This window comes from Prionailurus bengalensis, chromosome C1, assembly GCF_016509475.1.
Source record: "Prionailurus bengalensis isolate Pbe53 chromosome C1, Fcat_Pben_1.1_paternal_pri, whole genome shotgun sequence".
NCBI classification, from domain to species: Eukaryota; Metazoa; Chordata; class Mammalia; order Carnivora; family Felidae; genus Prionailurus; species Prionailurus bengalensis.
The window spans coordinates 111,857,300-111,870,188 of NC_057345.1; the positions used below are offsets into that span (position 1 = coordinate 111,857,300).

Genomic DNA, 12,889 nt, shown 5'->3' on the forward strand with positions numbered 1-12,889 from the left:
TTGTCTGTGTGCATTTGAGGGCCCAGTGCATAAAGCCTTGCACTGAACACTTAGGAGATAAATTTGGTTGATGGTCAGAAATGAAAGAGTTGGGACCGTTCCTGCAGCCAGACTCACTCCCTGCTGTGCTCTGAGGTTAACAGCGGTGCCTTGTGGCAGGGTGCTCTGAAGAGTCTGAGTGTGTTGCCTTCTTGTGACTTCTCTGGGACCCCTGCTTGGGCAGCTCTTTTCACGGACTACACTCACCTCTGTGCGCGTTCGTTTTTGCTGTTCAGCTGCAGTCAAAACAAAGCACACCCTTTCTTTCTTACTGAGAATAGCTGGAAGATAGAAGAGCACTACTGCTTCAGAGCCAAGAACTTTTTCGTAACTTCCCTCCCCTTTTTTGTACTTTTACCCATAAAAACGTCCCCTGACCTCCCTTCTCTCCCTCAGCCACCCCTCTTTCTTTTACCTGGTTTTCACTGTCTTTCCCTCTTTCTATCCCTCTCCCTGGTAGTTTTTCCTCCCCAATATACTTACTTTTGAGAATTGAGAACCACAATCTGGCAAAGAAGTTATAATACAGAGTCTCAGTGGCCACTCTTCTTTGGAAGCCTGTCAGTGTTTTGAAGGGCATGTGCCCTCCTCTCCCAGTATGTGACGGAGAGGCGGGAAGAGAGAAGTGACCAGCAGGAGGAGAGGGAAACTTAAGCTGAATTCCTTTCCTTCATCCCACACCCCCCAGGTCATAATGTGCCAGTATTTACCTAGGCCTGAGTCTGGCTGATAGAGTTCTGTCAGAAAACAAATACGGCATGATCCCGAAAGCTGGTGGTTTCATGTTACATTTTAGGATGTTGTCCTTAAACCACCTGATACCTTTTCCCCAGTTCAGGATGAATCCTTACAGATTCACTCAGGGCCTTCACGAACCACAGAGACACGAAGAGTACTATTAGAAAACGTATTTTCCAAGAAGAAAATTGGAGTGAGTAAATGGCTTTCAAATGAAATGCTCGTTGTTTTAAATGTCATTTTTATCTTTGAAATTACGTAAGTGAATATAAAAGACTATAGAATAACCCATCCCCAAAACCCTGCTCTTCCTCAGAGTCCCCACTATTAACAGTTTGATGTGTTAAATGTATTTCCAATAATGTTTCAAAGTTGGTTTTTTTCTGGTTGTAATTATAGAAAAATTTGAGATTAGAAAGGGAAATTGCCCACAATTCAAAAGCAGTTTGATACCATTTTTGCCCTTTTTTTCTATTGATACTTTCATATAATTACAATTATTCTGTATATAATTTTGGTCACTTCTCCTCGTTAAACCACCTTATAGTTTTATCACTTATAATGGATGCCTAATAGTCTATCATGTGAATATATAATTTGTTTATTTATTCCTCTGTGGTTTCTGATTTTTCACTCCTAAATAATGCAGTAACCTATACTACATTGTATGTTTATATGTTAATTTATTCCATGGAGTGCTTTTAAGATAACACTAAAATGACAAAAAGCAATGTATGTTTTTTTATAACCTTTTAAATGCAGAAAGCACAAATAAAATTACTGTCAGTTGTAATTCCACCACACCTTAATATTAACATTTTGGGTTATTTCCTTTTTGTTCTCTTTATATTGTACATAAACATTGCTGGTTTTGTGCTTTGGTATTTTTGTTTTCAAATTTTATGCAAAATTGTTATTTTATACTTTGTTGGATTTGTGTTTTACTTAACATGGTAAACATTCATTTGAGTAAACATTCTTCAGTGACTTAATATTGTGTCCAAATACAGTCGTACCATAATTTTTTAAAGCAAACCTATCTTGCTGATCTTTTAAGCTGCTTTTGGTTTTTCTCTGATAAAACAGTGCAGCATACACTTTTACTGTCCTAAGGAAGTGGTACAGAGTTGAATCAGGAGAGAGATCACTGAATTTGGCATGTTAGGTACTATATCCTGTGTGTTTCCAGGCTTGGGGAAACTAGGCATCTGCCAGCCACAAGTCTTAAAAGTTACAGGACTAGGTAGGAGTGGATTCGTGTCACCTGGGTATGTCCCATTTGAGGAGGCTAGAGGGCTCAGATTGTCAGGGTCCTGGGAGACAGTATTGGCTGGTGTGTACAGCTGCTGGGAGTTGAGTAATTGGTACAGATCTGAGCAGGTAAGGCTTCTGATGTGGACTAACTACTAAGAATCAGGGCACATTGTCTGAAAGGAGGTCACATATCTAGGACCGTCTAGGAAATCTGGGGATTCGATAGCGTGAGAGAAGCGTAGTTGTTTCTCATCTGGTAATGAATATTTATGCTAACTCAGTGTCCTAGTGCCAAGTGTTAAATTGATATAAAATAATATTTGGATGTGGGATTGTTTCAGAAAATCTAGGGTGGATGATCTACATGGCTCCTGTTCAAGACTGACAGGAGCTCCTGTGTGAGGTACACGCTGAGTCTAGAGGTGGAGTGAGACTTGGGGGGCTCCCCAGCTCAAAGGAACACCCCCACACTGGCCCCACCCCCAGAGTGTCTTCTGGGCCCTCCCTTCTTTTAGCAGTCTCAGAATTGAGCTGCACAGATGATTCAGTAGTAAACATCTGGGGAGAAGAATTAGAAAAACTCCTCTCTTTATAAACCACTCAACATTCTTAAAGATCAGAATTGTCAGTAACACTAGTCAACAAGAAGAATTGGCTCTGATCTTTGATAGAAGTGGCAGACCTTCTCAGCATTTCTAACAGTATCGATTTCTGGAGACTGCATCTCTTCAAGACGCGTAGTTGTTTCAAATTATGAAAAAAATAACCAAAACCAAATCTTAAAACTAAGAGGCTAGCAGGAACAGATGCAAGAAGTGGTAAGCCCCTTGGATCCAAGGCTTAATTTATTTTTCTTCTTGTATCCAGTATACTTATCATAAATCTGATCCATCCCAAAGTAGTGGTAATGATGGTAACAGCTGATACTTATTTTGAGCACTGACTGTGTGCTAGTATTTGACGGTATTACCTCATTTACCTCTCCTGGCGGTCCCGAAAGTACAGACCAGGGGCCAGATTTGCCCAGGGCTACAGAACCTGCTGAGGCCAAGCAGAGATTCACTTCAAGTCTGAAACAAGAGCTCCACAGCCTGACGGGTTCGCTTTACTCATCCTCTAACCTCGTTCATCAGGCTTCATGCTTTTTCTCAGGTGACTTTCCTTGCCTCAGAAGATCAGTCATTCTTCATGCCGGCACTGTTTGAAGGTGAATATGACAAGCTGTCAGCTCCATGCTGACCTTTGAAAGGGAAAAGCATACAGTCAGAATCTAATTTGATGGAATTGCAGGGGGGATCATAGTTTAAATCGTCCCTCTTCCATCTAGATATCTATGGACTGAGGCAAAATTTTAAAATAAGGCACAGTTTGTTACTCTTCATTGAGAGAGTTTAACGTGTACATTGCTAACGCTTGCTCTATTCCTGAGGTCACCAAAGCAGATTATGATTATTCCAGAGATAAGAGCCCTTTTTAACTTTCAGACAAATGGAGGTGAAAGGCAAAACTGGATTTGTGTATTTCAATAATTTGCTCTTTAATTTTTACCCCACTCTTAGTTTCAGGGGACCTCCAAGAAGGGTATCAGTCGACTGGATAAACAGATGAGAAAGTTCACAGATATCAGGAAAAAAAGCAGATCTGCACACGCAGTGAAAATCAGCATCGAGGGCAATAAAATGCCATTGTGACCTTGCCTGGGATGTGTCCCCATCTCTAAGAAATGCGCAATGGACTCTTTGGAGAAAGAAGAGGATATTTTAAATTTTTTTTTTTTTTAGTGTTTCTGTAAATGCTTCTGCTTGTATCAAATGTCATAGGACTTGCATTTCTCTCACTTGTATTTAAAACTGTTTGTTGTGTACTTTGTACAGAAGACTACTACTCATACTTCTATAAACTTTACACAATAAAGTTCCATTCTGGTTTTGGGGGGCTGTCTCTTCATTGTCTTAGAGGATCCATTCTCAGTGGGGGGTGAAAATTGGTTTTTGGTGAGGGAAAAAAGTCTTAAATATTACAGTGGTTTGTAAACTGTCCATGTTCAGCCTACCTGACTGTGGCATAATAAGGAATTTAAGGAATTTGTCTGGTCTCTATCTTGGGTTCCTAACAAGGAGCTTCTAAACCGTGTGGGTGGTAGGAATGTCTTTGTGACGCTAATGAGGTGGCTCATGGTAGGCCCCTAGATAGCTTTAGGGTGGGGGCTGTTACCAGAAAGATCCACCATGTAATTTGAGGGTTGAGACTTTTGGTCAGGCCTGATGCATGATTGGCGTGAGGGGATTGAGTCCAGTCACGTGCCCAATGATGTCATTGATCATGCCTGCGTAGTGAAACCCCAGTTAAGAACTCTTGACCCGGAAGCTCACTGGGGCTTCCTGATGGGTGAGCACACTGAGCTGAGATGGTGATGTGCCTTCATTCCACAAGGAGAGTGTGTGTAAGCTGTCTCCTCCCAGAACTTGCCCTGTGTGTCTTCATTTCGTTGGTCTTCCTTTGTAATAAAAATGATCATAAACATAGTGCTTTCCTGAGTTCTGGTGGTCATTTTAGCAAATTTTTGAACCTGAGGGGTTCATGGAAACCCCCAGATTTGTAACCAGTTAGTTAAAAGTGGGCATGGACCCACTTGCTGCTGGCATCCAAAATGGGGGCAGTATTGTGGAAGACTGAGCCCTTAAACCTTGGGGAGTGCAGTGCTAACTCCCAAGTGGTTAGCGTCAGAATTGAATCGCAGTACCCTAGTTGGGGTTGAAAGGAAATACCAACAAAATCTTATTTCTTACTGTTTGTCTTGTTAGGGAAACTTTAATTACTTGATTTTAATTAATTTACATAGATGTTTTCTCCTGGGAAGGGTGCTATAATGAAAAACAGGGTGAGAAATACTGCCGTTAGAGGAAATGTGGATATAACTGAAAATTACTGTGCCAGTTACTGATGGCAGTTGGGCAGTTGGGATAGATAATTATAGTTTGTGGCTGTATTTTGTTTTTGTGATACTTTGAACTTACTTTAGTAGTCTCTAGATTTAATTATGAAGAATCTTTAGTCAAAATGACTAAACCCAAGAACCAGTAATTCTTTTTTATTTTTTACATTTTATTTATTTTTGAGAGAGAGAACACAAGTGGGGGAGAGGCAGAGAGAGAGGGAGACACGGAATCCGAAGCAGGCTCCAGCTCTGAGCTATCAGCACAGGGCCTAATGTGGGCTCGAACTCCCAAACCCTGAGATCGTGACCTGAGCTGAAGTTGGACGCTTAACCGACTGAGCCACCCAGGCGCCCCACCAGTAATTCATTTTAATTGTAGAAATTCTACTCATACAAATTGGAATAGGGTTTCTGACAACCTGGATTTTCAAAAAAAACATGAAAACCTCACCATAAAAGCTTTTGAACAGACAAAATAACATGCAGTGTATGCATTTTACTCAGAAGAATCTCTCAGAATCTCTGCATTTGCTTTCAACAAGCTTAGAAGCACAGATGGAATAGTGAGCTATAAAAGGCAGGTACGTAAAGATATTACTACGTGCTTGCTAACCACTAGATGGAAACAATTGCTTTCTACACTATCCATTTGCTTCATATAAATGGCCTCAAAAAAACTTGTGAGAGCAAAAAAAAAAGCACAGCCACCTATTGAAGCCCATGTTGATGACCCTGGTCATTAAAAATTCTAAACAAGAAAGGTAAGAGTCATACTTTCTAAATTTTTTTTTTTCAACGTTTATTTATTTTTGGGACAGAGAGAGACAGAGCATGAACGGGGGAGGGGCAGAGAGAGAGGGAGACACAGAATTGGAAACAGGCTCCAGGCTCTGAGCCATCAGCCCAGAGCCTGACACGGGGCTCGAACTCCCGGACCGCGAGATCGTGACCTGGCTGAAGTCGGACGCTCAACCGACTGCGCCACCCAGGCGCCCCAGAGTCATACTTTCTAAAAAAAAAAAAAAAAGATTTAAAGTTTACCAATATAGCATTTTGCCATTTGATGGGGTAAGCTCCAGTTACCTGATGGTTTCTCCCATGTAGGGTAAAACTGTTGGTGCCAGGTGTAAAGTGACAATCATGCCTGAGGAATTCAAAATGATGCGGAATTTGTCTTATATGGAAGAAGATTGTTTCTGTGTAAATAAGCCTTGGTCAATGGGTTATTTTAGAAATTGCCAAACCTGGCCTAACAGTGTCTTTTTTTTTTTTAATGTTGGAAATATTTCCAGCTAACCATTATGTGGCAAGATTGGCAAAATAAACTCCCAGTATGCCCTTCACCTATATTTAACCAATTGTGAACATTTGTAACATTAATTTATACATATGAGTAACTTGCTGACAGCTTGCTTCTTGCTTCCCAAATAGTTAAGCATATTTCTCTCCACAGGACCTTGAGTTTGTCCCAGTGTTTGGTGGTGGTAACTTTGACCATTTGAATGGAGTGAAACAATCATTTTGTTTACAGTTAAAAGAATTGTTGACTAATTATAATTATTCTAAGTTAATTGTAAATATGTAAAATACACATAAAATCTGACATCTTAAAGGACCATCTTAAGTGTACAGTTAGTGACATTGTTCACTCTTGTTTGCAATAACCACTTCCTTTCATCTCCAGAAATCTTTTCATGTTAATAAAGTGAAACTACCCATTGAATAGTAACTCCACATTCTCTCCCTTAACCACCCCCCCCCCCCCCCCCCCGCCCAGCACTGGCAATCACTGTTCTACTTTGTCTATGATTTTGACTATGACTCTTATATAAATGGAATCATACATTATTTATCCTTTTTGACTGGTGTGTTCACTTAGCACAATGTTCTCAAGGTTCATTCATGTTGAAATGTATCAGCATTTTCTCCCATTTTAAGGCTGAATAATACTCTTGTATGTAGATACCATGGTTAGCTTATCCATTCATCATCTGTTCATGGACATTTGGGTTGCTTTTACCTTTTGTTGTTAATAATGCTGCCATGAACATGGGTGTGCAAATATTTCTTTGAGACTCTGCTTTCAATTCTTTGAAGTAATTCTACCCAGAGGTAGAATTGTTGGATCTTACGGTAATTCTAATCTTAAGGAACTGCCATTATGTTTTCCATAATGGCTGCACCATTTTACATTCCTACCAATAGTGCAAAGGATTCCAATTTGTCCACCACCACACCAACACTTATTTTTGGTGTGTGTGTGTGTGTGTGTGTGTGTGTGTGTGTGTGTGTGTGTGTGTTTTAATAGTAGCCATCCTAATGGGTGTGAGATGGTACGTCATTGTGTTTTTGATTTGTATTCTGATGATTAGTGATATTGAACATCTTATTTTAGTGCTTTTGATACCTTCTTTGGAGAACTACTTATTCAAATATTTTGCCCATTTTTAAAATAAGCTGTTGAGTTGTTGGAATTCCTTATATATTGTGGATAATAACTCTTTATCAGATAAATAATTTGCAAATATTTTCCCCATTTCATTCTTTATTCTTTTTTTAATTTTTTTTCAATATATGAAGTTTATTGTCAAATTGGTTTCCATACAACACCCAATGCTCATCCCAAAAGGTGCCCTCCTCAATACCCATCACCCACCCACCCCCTCCCACCCCCCATCAGTCATTCTTTATTCTCATTGAATGGCCTTGGTTCCCTTGTCAAAAGTCATTTCTGGGCTCAATTCCATCAGGCTATGTCTGTCTTTGTGCCAGAGTGACACTTTTTTGTGGCGTTTTTTGCAACAAGAACCAAGTTTTGGTTTTTTTCTCACATTTGAAGTATCCCTTGATGACATCCTTGGCCTGCAACTGTTTGCCATAGTCCTTAAGCACCACAGAACAGCAACCAACCACTTAATGGGGTTTTCCCTCTGTCAGTTTTACAGAGGCCTACCCATTCCCCTAATTTCTTATAACCTTAATTAGGTTGATTTTGGTGTTCAGCACAAAGGGCCTCCACCAACTTGACACACATGGGCTCATCACAGTTGGATATAAGCACACAAAGGTGGGTTTGGCCCTTGTCTAAGGCTTTGGCAGCTTCACGAATTCCACATGCTAGGCCGTCATGGATGAGGGTGGTCTTCAGCACCTCTTGTAAAACAGTGTTAACCTCCATTACACTTCCAGCAGCAATGACTTCCTCAGTCATGGAGGTGGGTTATGGGTGGAGCCCAATTTTGAGTGCACCCAATCCTCTTGCCTCCACGTGACTGAGAGAAAGAGAGCATGGCACTGTTGTGATTACTATAGGTTTGTAGCAAATCCTAAAGTGTGAGTCTTCTAAATTTGTTCTTCAAGATTGTTTTGACTATTTGGGGTCTCTTGAGATTTCATATGAAACTTAGGATGGATTATTCTATTTCTTCGATAAACGTCATTGGGGTGTTCATAGGGACTGCACTGGTTCCATAGATCACTTTGGGTAGTGCTGGACGTTTTAACAATATTAAGTCTTCCAGTCTATGAACACAGGATCTGTATGTTCTCTTTCATTTCTTTGAGCAACATTTTGTAGTTTTCAGTGTGTAGGGATGTGTTTATAGACATTTTCTTTGTAGTTATGGTAATTACGTATAACATACTAAGCTACAAATATTTTTAAACTGTAATTTCAATCACATACAAAAGCTACTTTATAGTCTAGCCCTTTTTATGTTACTGAAATCATAAATCACATTTATATATATTGTGTACCCACTAACAGACTTCTAGTTATTTTTTATGCTTTTATATTTTAAATCCTGTAAAAGAAGTTATGATAATTATAAAACTAAGTTTTATATTTATCTGTGTAATTAGCTCTACTGGAAAGATTTACATTTTTGTATGGCTTCGAATTACTTACTAGTATCCTTTCAATTTGGAGAACCACCTTAAGCATTTCTTGTGGAGCTTGTCTATTGGTAGTGAATTTCCACAGCGCTTGTTTGTCTGGGAATGTGTTAATTTCTCCCTCATTTTGGAAGGATAGTTTTTGCCAGAAACAGAATTCTCGGTTGATGGGGGTTTTTTCTTGCAGCATTTTAATTATATCATCCGACTGCCTTCTGGCCTGCCAAGATTGTGCCCTGGGAGCCAGAGAGGGACCCCTTTACTAGTAAAATGCTCTGCAATTTTGTTTTGTTTTGTTTTGTTTTGTTTTGTTTTGTTTTGTTTTGTTTTGTTTTGTTTAGGAGGGCATTAGATTAACCATTGTTTCCAAATTGACTTCTCACCCACCTGCATACTACTCTTCCTCTTAGAGATTGTCAGGCCAGGCTCCATATGGTCTCTGTTATGATCTTCCCCTCCTGCCGTAGAGGTAGCCGCTTTCCCATCTCATGCACTGTGGAACAGGTACGTGTAGTGTGGAGTTAAGTGAGGTCGGTTACCTGTATATAAAAGGATTGCTGAGATGTTCGAGAAGTGCTGAGAGGTGGAATTGCCTAGTGTAGACATGGGCTAGAAATGTTACAAAAATGCATGTGTCTCAAGTTGGCTGATTTTGGTATGTTGAGCTACAGATAGGCATTTCACATGTTCATTGTTTTTTTTTAAAGAAAGTGGTGGGCTGTATCACAGTATTACTAGTATGCCTCATTTTAAGCAAGCTCAGTACATAAATGTAAAGATTTGACCAAAACTTGGAGATGACCGTTTGTAAAAGGATTTACTATAAGATTTTTAAAAAACATTCTTGCTGCCTCAAAGCAAGATTTGAATTAAAAGAAGGATATGAAGGAACAACTAGGGAAAACACCACTCACTCTGGGGGAGGAGGGTTTGGATCTGTGCTCCCCAGGACTAGCTCAGTTCTTACAAAGACTTGTGCCTGAAGGTTCTTTCCATGATGGATGCACGGAGGGAGGCTCAAAGCTTATCAGGCCCTAGGGCAGCGAGTCATCCTTAGGTTTATTTGACTAGAGAGCAATGAGTGAGGCTTTAAATAAAACTTCATAAATGTTTTATGATGACATGTTAAAAAGTGGATTGAAAGTAAAGGAACATGGAGTTTGGTCTCCAATATGTGAGGATCTCCGTGGGTGAGGGAAATAAGTGCTCATGGTTTGAGAGTCAGGAGAGAAAAGGAGAGAGGTTTATTTGATTGCCCGCCCTTTGAGTTTTGAGAAGTGATTTCTTTGTAATTATCTCGTTTCTTGTATGTTTTGAACAAGAAGTTACTTTTTTTGGCTAGAGATAGCAGAGAAATAGAGTTCCCCAGACCAGTTCTGTGTGAGACCAGCACAGGTCAGGGAAGCACTGGTCTCTCGAAGAACTTACCTGTGGATGACCAGTGTAGTTACGGACAGCCATTCCAAGCTGACCTCTTTTGAAACCCATGTCAGGGGGAAGGAGGACCAAGTCAAAGAGGCCATGGGGTCCCAGGGGACAAGAACCATGTCCATATTGTTGTCACCATTCGGTGTGTTGAGCTGAACTAATATATGGCACTTCACATTTTGACATCAATGGTACTTAATTCTTTGAGATGATATTGTCCCTATTTTACAGATGAATAAAATGGTGTTCTGGCCAGTCCCTTTATTCATATGCACCCAGCTGTTCTCTGTCTGCATCACACTTTCTTGCCCTGTCTCCTCAAATATCCACCAACCTTGCTCCCTGACTTCCTTTGATCTCTGTTAAAATGTCATCTTATTGATGACACCTTGCCTAACTTTTCTTATAGGAGAAAGCACCTGCCCCTCGCTTTATTTTCCCGGGAGCGCTTTGCACCATCCAACTTACTATGTATTGACTTGTTTGTTGTTGAGTATATCCTCCTCCTTAGAGTGGGAGCTCCATGAGGGCAGGAACTCCATCCGTTCTATTTACTAATGTATCCCCAGCAACCAGAACAAAGTCTGTCATGAAGTACACAGTAAATTTGGCTAATGAATAGTCCCTACTTCCTCTTCATTCGTTAACCAATTCATTCAACAAACACTGAGCCCTATAGGTGCCAGATTCTCTCAATAGCAGAGGACCAAAGATGAACCAGCTAGCTTCTGCCCTTAATTAGGTCACAATGTGAGGAGGGACCCAGGAAAGCAAACTTAATTATAAATGCATTATGGTGGGTTTACTGGGGGCACAACTAGAAGAGATCAAGAAAAACTTCATGCAGGAGATGGTGTGGAGTTGACTTCTGAGGGGCAAGGATGATTATGATGGATAACATTTATTGAGTGCTTACTGTGTGCCATGCCTCTCCACTAAACAATTTGAGTAATATCATTTAAGGCTGTTAACAGTTTTATAACATAAATGCTGATATGACCTTTATATTAGGGATGCAGAAAGAGGCTCAGGACGAAGGTCATAGAGCTAGTAGTTGGAGCTGAGGTTCAAATCTGGCTTTTTCTGGTTCCAGATCTCAGGCTTTAACTACGTGCTGGGCAGACAAGCAAGGAAGACATCGTGAGCAGAAGAAGCAATGTATCACAAGGATTGGAACTCCCCCAGGTGTATCCAGGAAATTACAATGATTCCAGGAAATGTGAGACAAGATGAGGTAGGAGTGTGCCACAGTTTGAAGGTGGACTTATAGGCCACAGGTTTTCTTACCTGGGCCTCCCGATTCCTTTCTCTTTCCTCCTTCCAGAGTAACTTGCTCTTGCTACTGTATTAGTCTTCTGAATATGCTGTGATCTGAAGGATGAATTGCATGGTTGAAGCAGGGGATCGACCATGTGGTCATAGTAGCGCTGATGGGAGACGGAGTCTCTGAGTTGGATAGTAACTGAGAACAAAAGGGACACAACAGATTGAAACATCTTTGGAGAGAGAACTGTTAGAACTTGTTCTGTTTGGCCATTAGAGTTGGAGAAGGAAGAGGCTAAGCCTGGATGGATAGGAGGGTAGGGAACCATTAATGAGGACAGAGCGTAGACGGGCAAGCCCAACGGGAGTGGCGAAAATGGCGAGTGAGGGTGATCTGAAGTTCCCGGGGCTCCCTGAGCAAGGAGATGCGCAATGCCAGTCTGGATGTACGTGGCTGGTGCTCTGAGTGGAGTGGAGTCACAAAGCTGGCAGACATCAGCTACGGGGTATTTCTTTAAGTGCCAAGAAAGAGAGGCAGGAGACTTGGAGTGGGACCTTTGGGAACACCAGCCATGAATGCTAGGCATTGTCTCAGTACTTGACATCTTTGGGTGGGTATCTACATTGTTTTCAGATCCTCTCTTGTGAAATCATCAGACACATGTCTAAACCATTCAGGGAGGCTTTTGAAATTTTCTTGGCTTAAAAAAAAAAGTGTCTGAGAGCATGGAGTCTCCTTACAGCATTTTTTTCTATAGATGTCTGAGCAAGATGGCAGGTTAGAAGCCCCTTCAGTCAACCCAGCTTTTTTTTTTTTTTTCTAGTGGCTTCCACAACCCCACCTGGATTCATAGCCACAGTGAGCTCCCTTATCCATCAAATGTGACTGGAAGCTTGATATGGACCCATTTCAGCCCAGCCGTGCCTGCAGCTCACAGCACTCGCTAAGTGTCCAGGTGAATCTGGCCAGGTCTCCTGACCATCACCCCTGCGGGAGGCCTTCCTTCTCTTCAGAGTGGTAGCTAGCACAAAGCACCTTGGCCAAGTGCCCATGTGCACACAGGAGGACCCAGGGGAGAGGGCCAAGGTCAGACAGAGAGCCCCAGCCACTCACTATCTTTGATTTTTTTTTCAACATTTTTTATTTATTTTTGGGACAGAGAGAGACAGAGCATGAACGGGGGAGGGGCAGAGAGAGAGGGAGACACAGAATCGGAAACAGGCTCCAGGCTCCGAGCCATCAGCCCAGAGCCCGACGCGGGGCTCGAACTCACGGACCGCGAGATCGTGACCTGGCTGAAGTAGGACGCTTAACCGACTGCGCCACCCAGGCGC

The 12,889-nt window shown here is 41.3% G+C and overlaps 1 protein-coding gene and 1 pseudogene across 8 annotated transcripts in view; one reads left to right on the top strand and one right to left on the bottom strand.

The window, feature by feature from the left end:
- Nucleotides 1-12,646, top strand: part of IWS1 (interacts with SUPT6H, CTD assembly factor 1) — a 47,159-nt gene extending 34,513 nt beyond the window's left edge. For 4 of the 8 annotated variants that reach the window (XM_043576464.1, XM_043576467.1, XM_043576462.1 and 1 more), the window contains exon 14: nt 3,591-4,556. In XM_043576464.1, coding sequence (XP_043432399.1) covers nt 3,591-3,722 — 132 coding nt within the window. In that variant the 3' untranslated portion in view covers nt 3,723-4,556. Of the gene's footprint in view, nt 1-3,183; nt 3,239-3,590; nt 4,557-11,384; nt 11,526-12,378 lie in introns of those variants that run through there. The other 4 variants (XM_043576469.1, XM_043576468.1, XR_006296787.1 and 1 more) reach the window with 3 other exon arrangements.
- On the bottom strand, nt 7,649-8,339 carry LOC122481221 (annotated as a pseudogene).
- Nucleotides 12,647-12,889: the final 243 nt, after the last annotated feature.